The 16,467-nt window shown below is 31.5% G+C and overlaps 1 protein-coding gene across 1 annotated transcript; it reads right to left on the bottom strand.

Annotated features, from left to right (window-relative positions):
• Positions 1-13,479: 13,479 nt before the first annotated feature.
• LOC133310008 (rhamnogalacturonan I rhamnosyltransferase 1-like) lies at positions 13,480-16,467 on the bottom strand. The gene is made up of 8 exons (XM_061510896.1): positions 16,155-16,467; positions 15,874-15,941; positions 15,703-15,791; positions 15,414-15,579; positions 15,034-15,323; positions 14,739-14,943; positions 14,503-14,660; positions 13,480-14,114 (listed from the first exon to the last, which is right to left on the bottom strand). Exons 1-8 carry the CDS (start codon positions 16,414-16,416, stop codon positions 13,868-13,870), a joined length of 1,485 nt encoding a protein of 494 aa, XP_061366880.1. The 5' UTR covers positions 16,417-16,467; the 3' UTR covers positions 13,480-13,867.

Raw genomic sequence — 16,467 nt, 5'->3', positions numbered from 1 at the left:
TGCTGTGAAAGAAGAAAACAAGTTAAGAGAAGAAAACAAGTTACAGGAAGATAATAAAAGTACTACTTCTACAACTAACTTTTATAGAGTAATATGTGCAAATAAACATGAAGGGAAAGTTAAGAAGATAATAAAATAAAAATTATAAAACAATTAAAATTGTGGTTTGTTCATGCAAAAAGGATGGGAGCAATAATTAGTACATGGACTAGAAGAAATGGTATACATAACCTAAAAGCATGTAATTTTAGGAGTCAATACACTATACAATGGTGAATAGATACAATTCAGAGTAAATACTTTTTTTTGTCCTCTGCAAATTTCACGATGCCCGCTTTAGTCCCTAGCAAATAAAAAATCTATTTATGATCCCTAAGAAATTCAAAATAGATCTATTTAATTGAAATCGTGGTCTCTCACAAATTCAAAACAGACTCAAATTAGTTCCTCAAAAGGACTAAAATGTGTCCACTTTGATTTGTTAGGGAGCACGAATAGCCTTTTTATTTGCTAGGGACTAAAACGGGCATCATAAAATTTACTAAGGACCGAAAATGGTATTTACTCTACAATTTAACAAAACATATATGCATTCCTTTCCTTAGAATGAAATTTGCATCAACATAATCCAATTTATTATTATTATAATTAAAATAGTCTAAATTTTGAAATTACAAATGATTATTGACAACGTCTCGTAATTTTATATTGTTTCAAAGCAATTCATTTACTGTTCTATTTTCATCTAAACCGTTCATATTTCAAATAAAAGAAAATATATTTCATCTATACTGTTTTATTATTGAATGTAGAGAAAAACCATAATTCTACTTTAAATTTGTAATTTTTTTATGAGAGATTTTCTTTTTCAACATTCTAAAACTATTTTTTATTTACAAATAAGGTTTGTATTAACAAGTATAGATGTAGAACGGTAACATCAATGGCTTTTTAAATAAATTAATGAGATTCACTTTGTTTATTTCTTAATTTTTTTTTACTAAAAACATGAAAAGCAAAATTCACTTTCAGTTGTATGCCAATCTCCACTAATGTTATGAGTTATTAGTTGCTGCAACAAGTTTAGTCAGATTATAGGATTGAAGTGCTGATAGAGTGAAATCATGTTTGGTCCGTTTCTATAATTGGTCATCTCTCGCATTTGTGTCTTAATACTGCTATGGTTACCTTTGTAGAGTACATACTTCTGTTTACTATTTTTTTTATTTATCAATTCTCATTTTTTTTTTTCTTTGTTAAAAGGAACCACAAACATTTGATATAAAAATAAGAAACGATAAAAATACATTGTTGTAGTCTTTCAAAAAATCATATAATACATTTTTACAAATTATCCCTGCAGGAATGATATCCCTTCACTCATCATATATTACTAGTGACTGTGTATATTTGCACGCGAGTTCTTGGTTTAAAATCCTTATCCACTTGAGAACCGAACATTTATACTTACTACTGTTTATGGGCTTTTTGACCCTTATGCCCCTTAATTAATAATTAATTACCAAATTGCCCCTCATTCAAAACTATTTCGAAAATTTACCCTCCCCAACAAACATAACACCAATCTGCCCCTGTTTGACCGTTGACCACGAAGCCTACCCGGGTACACCATTACCTACCCGGGTAAATTTTGAAACTTTTTATCTACCCGAGTATGTAGGGATGTACCCGGGTAGAGTTCTTGAATCTGGGAAAATGTTTGAATTATTTACCCGGGTACACTGCTACGTACCCGGGTAAATAATTCAAACATTTTCCCAGATTCAAGAACTCTACCCGGGTACACCCCTACATACTCGGGTAGATAAAAAGTTTCAAAATTTACCCGGGTAGATAATGGTGTACCCGGGTAGGCTTCGTGGTCAACGGTCAAACAGGGGCAGATTGGTGTTATGTTTGTTGGGGAGGGTAAATTTTCGAAATAGTTTTGAATGAGGGGCAATTTGGTAATTAATTATTAATTAAGGGGCATAAGGGTCAAAAAGCCACTGTTTATGTGTTACTCCTCTTTTTACCTGATTGATTATCGTTGGATCAATTTGAAATCAATGGCAGTTAATTTTTTTTTTCATTTTTTAACTATTGATTTTAAATTGATCAAATGGTAACCAATCAGGTAATAAGACAAAAATGATAATAAATATAAATTTTCCTATAACGTATAGGACTTTTATACAAGTTCTATAATAAATAAATAAATGGAGATGTTATATTTATTACTAAATAAGTTTGTCACCTCTTACTGGCTACCTTTTTTATAACCATTGGTTGAAATCAAATCAACATATATCATTTGATATAAATTTTATTTCTCTCTTCAACCATTTTCCCCACTCTCTCACTCTTTACTTCCTCTGTTATGTTTGGTTGATCACTATCCAACGATTATAAAAAACATGTGTGGCTTACCAATGATAACCAAAACATGCTCCTTTAATCAAATCGGATGAGTGGAACTAAAATACAATCACGATTGAGGTGAATTATAATATAACTTATTCAGCAAATAATGAAAACATGTGATACTATAATATATATATATAGAGAGAGGTAGGATCATTTGACACCAATGTCAAATTTGAAATTTGACACCTTATCTGAGAGTCATTAGATCAAAAAAAATCAACGACTCTGATTTGTAAGCATGTGATACCATTGATCTTTTTTGATCTAACGACTCTCGAATGAGGTGTCTAATTTTAAATTTGATATTGGTGTCAAAGGATCCTACCTCATATATATATATATATATATATATATATATATATATATATATATATAGTAAACAGTCACTTCTCAAAAGGAGAAAGGAGGTGGATGCCTATTCTCTCACTTATGATTCGGGGGGATACGGCTGAAGCCAGAGAGATTGATCTTCATGCGCACTCAGAGCACGCGGCAGCTCAATGACCACAAAACCTTTTTTCTCCTGCTTTTTATAACTCTCTATAAGGATCCAATTAAAACTTGCTCAAGAAAAAGCATATAGAATGGAAAGCAACTCGCCCCACAGCAAGCGAAACAACAACTGTCTTGCTTTCTCTTGTTTGATCTGTTGGCTCAAAAACTAGCTTAAAAGTTTGATAACTGTCTGTCTTTAATCTGTACCTGGCTTGCCTTAAGGAACATCAAGTGAACTTCTTTCAAACGAACTGGCCAGGAGAAAGGAGAAGGAAGTATTATATTACGAACATGCATTCTCTCAGATGGGTGTATCAATATCTTATCAAAAATAACTCATCTCAGATAGTGTAATGGGTGTGCGAAATTTGCGAAGCGGTTCTATGCACGCTCATTAACTGTGGATTTATCTCAAGTGTCAATGAGATGTTTGCTTAACCCTTACCATCCTTATGGATTGATGGCAATGACAAATATCCTATCAAACGTTTCTCAAGACTTTGTATGTAGGATAGGTGGTTTTGGGTATAGAACCATTTCCAGCCTCCCTCATTGCTTTCGAAGTAGGTGGCGCCTCGCATTGGTAGGCTACTTGCGATGTTTCAGAAGCGGCAATGTTGGAATTATGGCTTGGCCGTGGTAGGCCGCTCAACCTGTACCTAAAAGGGCTCTTGTAGAGTTTCTGCATAGAGAAACGGCACCCTTGGATCTCAAATTGTTCCCTGATTAAGAAAGAATATAGATTAGGATCTAGCCCCCGGGTTACTATGTCCCTCCCAAAAGATTGACGTAGACTGCTGCAGCCTGGATGTAGCATTCACTTTTGGGTCCATTGAAATAAAGATCTCTTAAGGCATCTAAAACCATAGGTAAGTTTTCGGTATCCCCAATCAATCATATCCAATCCTGCTGTCGAAAGCGTCATCTAATCCAGCATCCTCTGGTAAAATCAAATGTTCGACCAATGTGTCGGGTTTATTCTCAGTAGCCATACCGAAAAGGAACCAATGCCAACAATAGAGGAGTTACGGGCGAGCAAGGAAACCCTATGGCTAGGAAGACTACTGCGACCGTGAAGGGAGGGAGGAGCCCGAATTCTCACTGGAGGATATCCTCTGGGTCTTAGTCCAATAGAACTAACGGAATAGAATGAACCGTCTCTTTTAAGTGTTTAACACGGGGCCGAAAGGTTTGACGCACGTTCCTAGCTTTGCCGGAAAAAGTCTGGACCCGCTCAATCAGATAGGACAACCTACTCCTTAGTGGAACCAGACTTTGCCACTATATATATATATATATATATATATATATATATATATATATAGGGAAAAAAGTTTCCGATGTTACTTTAGATAACTTTATCTAATGTTCATCGAAACGACGTCGTTTTGGGGTTGAAAAATTAAAAAATTAGAGTGATAAAAACTATTATAACCCTGAAATAAATTAAAATTACAAAAATACCATGATTTCCGTCCCAAAACGACGTCGTTTTGATGAACATTAGATAAAGTTATCTAAAGTAACATCGGAAAAAACAAACCTATATATATATATGGTAAAATCATTTCTGCAGCCACTTTACGTACAGCAACGACAGATGTATGGTTATGATTCCCCACATTTAATGCTTTCATCCTTTGTATGGTTATGATTTCTCGCATTTAATGCTTTCAAGTATATATATGGAAAGTATTTGATTGCTGCACGTACAGCAGCTGCAGAAATATAAATTCCTATATATATATATATATATATATATATATATATAAATGAGGTGTCAAATTTTAAATTTGACACTGGTGTCAAAGGATCCTACCTCATATATGTGTGTGTGTGTGTATATATATATATATATATATATATATATATATATATATATATATATATATGGGGAAGGATATATTTATCCCCAAAAAAATTTATCACATTTACAACCAACTTAATCACCATAGATTTTCTTCAATCTAACGATTATAATTTATTGGAAATTAATAATTAATTGATAAATACAGTACAATAATCTTTAATAAATTATAACTATTAGATTGATAGAAATCAGCGATGATTAAGTTTGTTGTAAAGGTTGTAAACTTTTTTAGTGGTACGTATATCATTTTCCTATATATATATATATATATATATATATTTTTTTTTTTACAAACACACTAAGTATGACTGGTCAGACATAGTGTGGTTTATAAACAAAAAGTTTGGAAATATAACCTTCCCCATAAATATATATATATATATATATATATATATACAGGGAAGAATATTGTAACAACCAACTAGTGTTACTACCAATTATATATATATATATATAGGGAAGGATATTGTAACAACCAACTAGTGTTACTACCAATCAATTTCACCGTTAGATTAATTATGTTGATCCAAAAGTTATATTTATTTTCATCTTTGTATGGTTATGATTCTCCATATTTAATACTTTATATTTATTCCCTATATATATATATATATATATATATATATTATTAAGTTTTTAACTATGAAACATTCAGGTTACGAAATTGGTATTAATATACTCACTAGATGTGTGATTTATTATTTCTTATATTAAAATTTTTGGACCTGATATATATTTTTTTTATAGATATTTGAGTATATTTATAAAATTTTGATATAAATTATAAATTTACATATATATTTATCGAGTAATACGGTTCAACCAATAATCTATTGGTTGACGAATAATCTATTAATCCAATACCTCCAAGCCAAGTTTAACAACACTGATTCTATCGCATTTATTGTAACATCTATATTAATATTGCAAACATATATTTGATAGCACCACCTTCAACATAATTTTGTATCTTAAAGTATTGTCAGATTACATATGTTTTGGTTCACCATTTTAGATAAATATTTTATTAAAAAAATACTTTTAGCTCAATTTGTTAATTAAGATATTTTTCAAAAATTATTTTTAAGACACTACCTTTTATATTCTTAATATATGTAAACAATAATTTCTCTTAAGTGTTAAAATTTTAAATTTTAAATATACAAAACATAGCACCTTATAACTCTTAAATATTTTAAGTTATTTTCTAAACTTGAATATTTGTTATTTTCTTAAAAGCGTGATATATTACTGCATTAAAAAGCTTCAATAAAGGAGAAACCTAAAATTAATTTCGAAATAATAATATGGAGATAAGATATTATGTCTAGATTCTTTTTTCATGCATATTCTACCTATTCTTCTTCAACACTAGGGTGAAGTTCAATTGAAATTTTGATCTAATACTCATATATATATATATATATATATATATATATATATATATATATATATATATTATCTATTTCATAAGCTGTAAATAAAAAACAAAAAAAAATTATAACAAAGTAATATTTTTCTGCACTGTAAACACTTCATATCTTGGTGCAGTTTGCATCCTTCATGTGCAGAATTCTATCCTCTTTGGTATCAAATGCAGACTTGCATTTGAAGCATTTGTACATTCCTTCATTCTTCATGTGTTTCTCGAGTGATTTTTTATTTCTTTGGAGAGAACCACACTTCTCACAATTGAAATTTTTGTATCTGGTGCCATTATTACAGCCATTAAAAGCCAAGCAAATGAAAAGATATCCCATGTTGATGTTGAGTAATATGAGATAAATATTTACTTAGTTTGATATAAACATCACTTCGATCTGAACCATCTTTTATAATAAAATATAAGCAAATAAGTATGAACTGATTTATATTTTTATTTGAACACGCAAATGCGATGAGAAGAGTAGTTAGTATATTTACTAAGAGAAAATACACTCTGCTTAAAAGCATGCAATTGTAGTGGTCAATAGATTTTACAAGGGTCAAAAGATACAATCCAATCAAATATATATGCATTTTTTTCCAATCAAATTTGCATGAACATAATCCAACATATTATTATTTTTTCAACATAATTTAAAACTTTTGTTTAGAAATGAATTTTAGTGGCTTCTCATATTCAAGGCAATTTATTTATTATGTTTTTATTTATTTTATTGTTCACATTTGTTTATGAATTTTTTTTTTATAATATGCGAATATATATACATATATATATATAGAAAAAATTAATTCTAATTTAAATATCTAAATTTCTCACTAGAATTTTTTTTTTTTAACATTCTAAGTCCATTTTTTGTTTATAATTAATTGTAAATGTAGAAGAGATATATTTTATTAGACATATGTCTATTCATTTAATTTTCTCTTTTACATATTTCTTCGTAAGGTGAAAAGCGAACGTTACTATCCCTTTAGATATCAATCTTTGCTAATATTAGCAGTTAAAATCATATTAGATGTATTATATAACACTCATTACTAGAAAATGGTATATTTGCGACGAATATTTTTTGTCGCAAAATTGGCAATTTATGTTGCCAAAACACTTTGTGACAGAATTTGCGATGGAAAAAAGCTATCGCAAAAATCCTTGTACCAAACGAAATTTGCGACGACATTTTGGCTGATTGTTTTCCGTCACAAAATGTAATGGATTTTTTTCGTCGCAAAAGATTGAGCTGAATATAGACTAATACCGTCGCAAATAGAGAAAATTAAACCCAAAAGATAAGACATGGAGATGGAAATGAGCCATGGAAAGGAGGCCATTGAAGGATAGATGAAAATGGTAAGGTGAAATGAAGATGAAAGTCATATGAAGAATGTTTGTTTTTCACGAAATGTAGAAAAAATTGAAAGAGAATTGAGTTGAAAGAGAAATGAGAGAAATGAAATATGTGAAGTTAATTTTTGTAATTAACAGCGTTTTTGCAATGAAAATTTTCCGTCGCAATTTGAGACGGATATCTGTCCTGTCGCAAAATTTCACAATTTTTTGAATTTCGAATTTTTAAAAGATCGTAAATTTTATTTTTCAAATTGCGACGAAATTTTCGTCGCGATATGGGACGGATATATTTTCGATTGCAAATTTGTGCAATATTGGTTGAATTTCAAAATTTTAAAGCTGCGCTAATTTTATTTTTCAAATTGCGACAGATATATTTTCGATTGCAAATTTGTGAAATATTTTTGAATTTCAAAATTTTAAAAGTCCGCTAATTTTATTTTTCAAATTGCGTCGGATATATTTTTGGGTGCAAATTTACGCAATATTTTCGAATTTCAAAATGTTAAAAGCCATCTAATTTTATTTTTCAAATTGCAACAGTAAATTCCGTGCCAATTTGTGACGGATATATTTTTCGTCGCAAATTTATGCAATATTTATGAATTTCAAAATTTTAAAAGCCCGCTAATTTTATTTTTCAAGTTGCGACGGAAAATTCTATCGTAATTTGTGACGGATATATTTTCAGTCGCAAGCGCAACATTTTTAATTGTCAGTTTCCTATATGTTATTTATATAAGATATATATAAGATTATTACTTAAGAAAAATTATATTTCAATACTTGCGATGGAATGTTATTCCGTTGCAAAGTACAAGTGGAATATCATCGCAAAATCCGTCACAAATCATATCTAATAATATCGTCGCAAATTCCATCGCAAATTGCAACGGATTAACTCTCATAGTCGTCACAAAGTTTGCTCCCAAGGTTTGCTCGTCGTAAAGATTTTTGTCATAAACACCTGTCGCAAGTTTTTCATTTTTGTGACCGAATTAATTTCCATCATAACTTGCAACGACATTTGCGTCCAACTTTTTAGTGACCAAAATTTTGACATATTTCCGTCGCAATTATTTTACAATCGCAATTTTTCGTCTCAAATTGCGACGAAATATTTTTCGTAGCAATTTATGTCGCAATTTGCGACGGGTTATTTTCCATCGCAAATTGCCATCGCAATTTCAGCATTTTCTAGTAGTGACTTAATCATAATGGTTTTATTATTATATATAATTTTTAATTAGTACAATGTATTGTCTTGGAATGTATTAAAACTTTTAACATTGAGGGCAGACACCGATATCTTTCCCTAAATAAAGTTGAACGAGGAAAAATAAGATGCTAGATATAAGTGTTAGGAATGAGAAGATGCATTTTTTATGTCATAACTATAGTGTATGTTTTCGAGCTGAATAGGATTATGAAATATCATATAAATTGTCTATTTTTATTTTTATTTTTTTTGGAGAAGATCATTTGTTTATTTTGTCAGAAGTGATGTGTTCTTGAAATTAGGAGAGCAAGATACGGGAGTAATTTAAAATTGATTTTACTAGTAGTTCAAATGTCATCAAATAAAATGAGGATAAATTCAAGAACTTGAATTATAAATTACTTGTTGAATTTTTATATCTTGAAGCATTGCTATTAGGGATGATAAAAATATTTAACACAATTCATTGATTTGTTTCCAATCTGGTCTGTAACGCCCCAACTCATTGGTACATGTTACACAAAAGGATATGCAAAATAAACTAAATTTACATACACGTAACCATACAAGCTAAGTATCGTTCAATGATATGTCTGTACTTTAAATACAAGGCATCTCAGTCACGGATCATTACAAAACATCATAAGATCCTGGAAATACAAACAGACATGGTTTACTAATATCAACCACTTGTACTATTCAAAGAGTCATTATACAGACAACCAAGACACAGTAGCCGCTGCACATATATCATGCATTACTTGGGCCGCTATACTTGCCTTGATAATTACATGAAATGAAATTTCAATAGAGTGAGTGTTGCGACTTCGGCAAGTGCACCGGTCGTAAAAGTAATAAAAGTGTACTGAGTACGAGATCGTTCCCACGAGGATTGGATTTCAATCACTAGTTCATTAATCGCGGTTTAGTTGGACAACCAAGATTGAGATGAAGAAAATAGAAAAATTAAAACAAGGAGTAGCATTCAATTTCAGAATTTAAACAAGATATTATAAAGAAATTTGTTTTGAAAAACAAGAAATAGCGTAATTAAGGTTTCGATTTCCCCCAATATTCTTCTTATGTCATGGATTAAATAAACAAGTACTCGTCCTTAATATAATGTCAGTCGATTCCTATAAAGTAATTAAGGTTCAGTCCCTTGTTACCTTAATTCTATGTAATCTTGAAAGAATCTTAGTTCCCCGGTTGTTCCCCAAGAAAACATGCATTAACAACAAGAATCTAAAGATTGCATAATTACATATGTCTATCCTTAGATCACAAGGATTATGATGAATTTATCAAATCAAGGTTTATGCACCAACATCCTTATTGTCATACAATTCCCCTAAATCAATCTACAATGAGCAAACTCATATAAAGAATTAAACATAGATAAATTCATTCAATTATAAAAAGGAAAATTACATAGACAATTTAATTAGTAAACATAATAATTCAATTGGGTTCCATCTACTCTTAACTACATAAAAATCTAGCCTAACATAGCGAAATCAAAGACAAGAGAAAGTAAAGAAAATCCCCCAAACTCCATTGGTGTGATGGCGTGAAGAATCCTCAAAACCCCCAGCTTGTTCTTGAATTCAAACTGCTCCTGAGGCTCCAAAGCATAAAAGACGTGTTTCTCTCTCCAAAATAGGATTTCTCTTCTCAATTGTTCCAAAAGTTGAGTTGTTTCTTAATGAACCCTTTATTTATAGTGAATAAATCATATCTTTTAATTTCTCATAGGATCTTATGGAATCATCACTGAAATCTCATATCGTATCTTCAATTGAATGATTTTATAATTTAAATCTGAATTGCATCGCAACTGGACGTTTAAATGTTGAAATCAACATTTGAACGAGCGAGAACTTGCTTTTTTTCCTGCCACAGAACATTCAAATGTTGATTTCAACATTCAAACTCTCAATCAGCCATGTCCTTCTCTTAGCGCGTTAGAATGTTGACAGTGACATTCAAATGTTGATTAGCACATTTTTCTCTGTTAGATGGCGTTTTAATGTTGGAAATAACATTTGAACGCGCTCCTTGGTCGTGATTTCTTTCATGCTAGCGCATTCAAATGTTGGATATGACATTTAAACGCGCTATATATGGAAAAAAATATTTCTACAGCCACTTTAAATAAGGTTATCTACAGTTACCCAAAAACTACGTCGTTTTGATTAAAGAATAGTGTTTCTGTAATTTTTGGTGAATTAATGAAGGGTTTTCAGTAAAATGTATATAATAAAAAAAAATTACGAAAAATTACAGAAAATTATGGAAACACCCTTCATTAATCAAAACGACGTAGTTTTGGGGTAGCTGTAGATAACCTTATCTAAAGTGGCTGTAGAAATATTTAGCCCTATATATATATATATTGAAAACAAATATTTCTACAGCCACTTTAGATAAGGTTATCTACAACTATCCCAAAAACTATGTCATTTTGATTAATGAAGGGTGTTTATGTAATCTTAGGTGAATTAATGAAGGATATTTCAGTAAAATGTATATAATAAAAAAACAAAAAAAATTATGAAAATACACTTCATTAATTCACCTAAGATTATAGAAACACCATTCATTAATCAAAACGACGTAGTTTTTGGATAGCTGTTGATAACCTTATCTAAAGTGGCTGTAGAAATATTTACCCCTATATATATATATATATATATATATATATATATATATATATATATATATATAATAAGGAAGGTTATACTTACAACCTATTTTCGTTTACAACTTCTTGCAACCATATCTTAACCGTTGATTTCCGTCAATCAACGGTTAAGATTTTTAAAATCTAATTTATTAATTAATTATTAATTAACAATAAATGACAACAGTTGATTGACGGAAATCAACGGTTAAGATATGGTTGTAAGAGTTTGTAAACTATTTGGGTTGTAAATGTAACCCCTATATATATATATATATATATATATATATATATATATATATATATGTAGGCTTTAATGTTTCTAAAGTGAATGTAAATAAGTTATCTATATTCGCTGCTAAAACGACGTCGTTTTGTATTGAAAAATTAAAAAGTTATAAGAAAAAAGACTATTATAACTTTGAAATAAATTATAATTACAAAAATACTTTGATTTCCGCCTAAAAACGACGTCGTTTTGAGCTCAATGTAAATAAGTTATCTACATTGACGGTAGAAAAAGCAAATCCATATATATATATATATATATATATATATATATATATATATATATATATATATATATATATATATATATAGAGTGAGCATTTTGCCACATCTTGCAAAAAAATTTACCAGACTGCCACGCCAACAGTAAATTTTGCCAAAATGCCACGCGGCATATTTCGCTACACTGTGTAGCGAAATATGTTTGCATATAATTCGCTACACAGTGTAGCAAAATATGCCATGTCAGGCTGCACAGTCAGCAAAAATGACATGTGTCAAGCAGATAAAATTCAAGCATAATTCGCTACACAGTGTAGCGAATTTCTACCTGCTTGACACGTGTCATTTTTGCTGACTGTGCAGCCTGACATGGCATATTTCGCTACACAGTGTAGCGAAATATGCCGCGTGGCATTTTGGCAAAATTTACTGTTAACGTGCAGTCCAATAAAATTTTTTACCAGACGTGACAAAATGGTCTTGTTCCTTTATATATATATATATATATTACAAAGAAATAAATACACCTAACACTTAGATTCATGAACCTAATCAAAAGATAGCGCTGAGAGCCTGATACTTTTGGATAAGTACTAGATTCAGATCCTACATATAATTTATCAAAGATTTTAAAGACATCATCAAGAAGGTTTAACTACTTCCTTTATGTTCAATAGTATCTTGCAGTGGTGTGTTGGACCTGCTCCAATAGGGACAATTACAATTAGTATGGGCCAAGCAGTATTCTGGACCATGTTATGCTTGGAGGACCACCACATGAGAGCAATTAATGTACAAAAAAAGTATCTAATATAATAAAATGAAAATTCTAAGAAGGTGACGACTTCTTGATGTCCTTTTCCACCTCCAAATGTGACTATTTGTTTAAATTTGGGGATCTATGATAAATTAAATAAAACAGAAGAATTGATCCTTAAATTAAAATGTGAGCAATCTACTGGGGATCATAATCATTTGGTAAAAACCCAATTTAGACTTGTGATAATGGCAATAAAAAAATTGAAGTTGTAGAATAAAAAATATGGATGAAAAGGACAGGAGATGACATGTTATTGTCTTGGGAACACCACCAATTTAAGTATGTGGGATGCAAGGTCAGCCAATTAACACCCCAAGCACTAAAAAAGAGGAAGGAAATGAAAGAAGGCATATACATATCATATAGTGATATAGGGTACCTCTCCACTATGAGTCTCCATTTAAGAATTGCTTGAAGTTGGTCAATCTGGTGCTGCCTAAACCGCAAAAGTAGCAGTTATTTCTACATTGATACAAAAATAATATAATGTTAATCATGACTCCTGGCCCTCCAATAACCTTCTAACAACTCATTTTTGAGTCTTACCACCCAATTTTTGAGTACACCCACTTAATTTTATTTTGGTCCATAACCATGATAAAAGGCAATTATCATATTCAACATTATGCTATTACAATATCATAGTACACAAGAAGGTCCAAAGAGACTTCAGGGTTGTTCTTCTACATTTTCTATGATTTCAAGGCTCAACTATGAATAATTGAATATTAGGTGAAGAACCATCTATGAAATAAATAAAAAAAAAAAAAAAAATTCATTAATAGAAAAAGTGTTCTATCTTTGCTCTTCTTTACAGTGTTGAAGATATAATGTCACTTTGCTATTGCTTTACACAAGAACATGTTCCTCAAAACATGAAATTTATCTAACTTATCTTCATGATTATTGCCTGGAAGGTAGGCACAGAGCTCCATGATTTCATTTAGAACCTATTTCATGTGCAGAATCAAGGCCTTCCCCATGAATTAAATACCAATTGGCTTTGCCTTATGATGGAGAACTGTGAATAGGCACGTGTTTGGCTAAGATCATATGCTTGTCAATGGTTCATCTTGCATTTGAAAACATTCATGAGGATTGGCATAAAAGTAGTCTTCTTCTTTGGGTCTGTCTGGGGTGACAACTCTTCTTTTGTGGCTTCCCATCCTATTGGCATGAACTTTCTTCACCACAATGGAAAACTCATCCCAGCTTAATGACTTATTGGTGTATTGATCTATGAGGTGCACCAAAAGCCTCCTATCCAGTAGTATAGTCTTTTTGAAACCTAGGAATCTGAAGATAAGGACGTAAGATATCAGAAGCAAAAAAATAATATCAAAGAATATGGTATCATGCAATCTAAATATGATAGTTTTAGCATCAATCAGGAAAATTAGTAAATGAAATTTATTGGACCAGAGTTTTCCATAAGAGGCTTGGTTTGCAAGCACACTCCACCACTGTTGCATAGACAAAAATAAAATGAAATGCACAAAACCACTCCCAGTGAAACCTCGACTAGCGAGGGTAAGGGTGAGGACAATCCTTGTATACAGTCTTACCTTTATATATTTACAAATAGGTTGTTTTCCGGATTCAAATGAAATTAGAACATTTACCCTGTACATCAAAGGATGAGGTCACTGAGAATATGACACAGAAAAAAACAATATAGTAATACCTTCGATGGCCTTCCACAACTTTAGCCATGTTCCCATCATATGTTGGAATAAATATATCACTCTCTAGAGACACGAGATAATCCAGTGCAGCCATTTGTGATGAGTGGTTCTGAAAATACATCAAATCTGAAGGTTCCAATAGAGTTTCCTTCTTTACCTGTTGTAGTTAAACCAAATATTAGTTACAAATTTTACATATAGATACAAAAATATGATTTTGCTTCTTTCTACTAACCTCATTAGGAAAAGCTGCAAGTAAACTTGCCATCCTTCTCTCTCCACCATATATTTCACCAGCAGCAATATAAATTTGAACACTTTGATCTATGCCTAATGCTCTCAATGTTAGAGCAGTTTCCTCAGGTGTCAAAGGGCATAAACCATCTTGCCTCTTAAGTTCAGAATTAATGACTTTTTCCTTCCACCAGGGATAAGCATATCTAAGAAACACAATTTTTCAAAATTACATTCAAAGGGTAACTAAAAAACAAAATAGATGTTGTGACACAGTAATATAAGATTTAGAATACCTCATTCTTGTGAGTTCCTCCACCTCCTTGCTGTCACATCCATGAGCACAGCCAGAGAAGGCCAACATGTCCATCTCATATCTAAGATGAAGTACAAGGAAAGGTCCTCTTTCCCTTAAAATCCTCACTATCTTTCTGCCAAGTTCCTCTATCTGGGAAGTGAACCTCAAAGCATTAAAATTTACTCGGCATCGCAGCTTTTGAATCTCAGGAGGTAATCCATTATTAGCAAGTCGAGCATCAGTTCTATTTAGGTGCACAACCTTGTGTTTGTGTAACAAAGGAAGGATCTATAAGAAACAAGTTGGAGAATTAGTTGCATTAAGGTAACCCAAGCAAAAACTGATGAATCAAAGAAATAATGTTAACTGAGTAAAGACCTGTTTTTCATAGTATGAAATATCTGACCAGCTAATAGGTGCCAATGAGTAGGATAATCCTAATGCAACTCTTCTCTTGAGCCTAGGTGGTAGTTTCTTTAATATTCTAACCTCATCTCTTAAGGAAGCAATGAAATGATCTACATCAAATATGTCTTGGAACTCACTGCCACATTAAGGTAACAGAAATGAGGACATCTCAGTTAAGAAATCTGGATGTTATGATAATCATAGAAGGAGATGCTTCCTGAACTAAAATTATGATAGCATGAATAATAAATATGCAAACCTTGGATCAGCCCAGAAAGATGTTTTATCCAGCTCTGGTACTATGAGAGTGGCATTTAAATGTCTGGCAATAGCAACCATGTCACATATCTGCAGAAGAGAAAACCAATTTTTTGAGAAAGACAGAATCAGATCATGATTGCAGTAAAGGTAGCTAAGCATTGGCACTCACTGCTGCTCTCATTTGGTTGAGTCCTCCATTGCAAGAAACCATAAGATAACCATTATTCTTATAAATCCCTGGTGACAAGAATTATCAAATTCAGCCAACAGAGTCATAAGAAGTCATAAAATTTTTAGCAAATATAAATAAATCTCACCATTCACAGAAAGAGAAATCATAGACCATCTAATTAGGACTTTTTTTTTTTTTTTTTTAAAGGAAAGAAATTCTTAAAGCTTACAAGTAAGCTACAAAGACTTTAACAATCATATGACAAGCCAAGAACTTACTTTTGGGTGGGAGCACAACCTTGGCTGGAACATAAGCCTTTGCTACAACTGGAGATGCATTTGGGTGGCTGAAACAATAAGGCATGCCCTTCAACAACCTTGGCCCCAAAAACTCCCCTAGTGCCATCATCTGAACCACACTAGTCCAAAGTATCACAGTAGTAATGGCACGAGTCATCCACACCTTGATTCTAGGCCTTACAATCAACCTCTTGGACTTCACCATTTCCCCAGAACCCAAAACATTGAACCCCATCTCCATCTCCTCATTATCACAGTGATCACCTTTCCCATCAGATAATTTTGCCCACCT

The sequence above is a fragment of the Gastrolobium bilobum genome, unplaced genomic scaffold (assembly GCF_033153095.1).
Source record: "Gastrolobium bilobum isolate Gb01-03AN ecotype WA unplaced genomic scaffold, APGP_CSIRO_Gbil_v1 utg29299, whole genome shotgun sequence".
NCBI lineage: Eukaryota > Viridiplantae > Streptophyta > Magnoliopsida > Fabales > Fabaceae > Gastrolobium > Gastrolobium bilobum.
This window is presented reverse-complemented; position numbering and strand designations above follow the sequence as displayed.

Bases quoted from the DNA above. Each gene is read 5' to 3' on its own strand.
- LOC133310008 (XM_061510896.1), bottom strand. From the start codon at position 16,416: ATGGAGATGGGGTTCAATGTTTTGGGTTCTGGGGAAATGGTGAAGTCC. The intron at 15,324-15,413 runs GTCTTTACTCAG...TGTTTCTTATAG, and splicing joins TTTCATACTATGAAAAACAG to ATCCTTCCTTTGTTACACAA. The intron at 14,944-15,033 runs GTATTCTAAATC...TGTGTTTCTTAG, and splicing joins GAGGAACTCACAAGAATGAG to ATATGCTTATCCCTGGTGGA.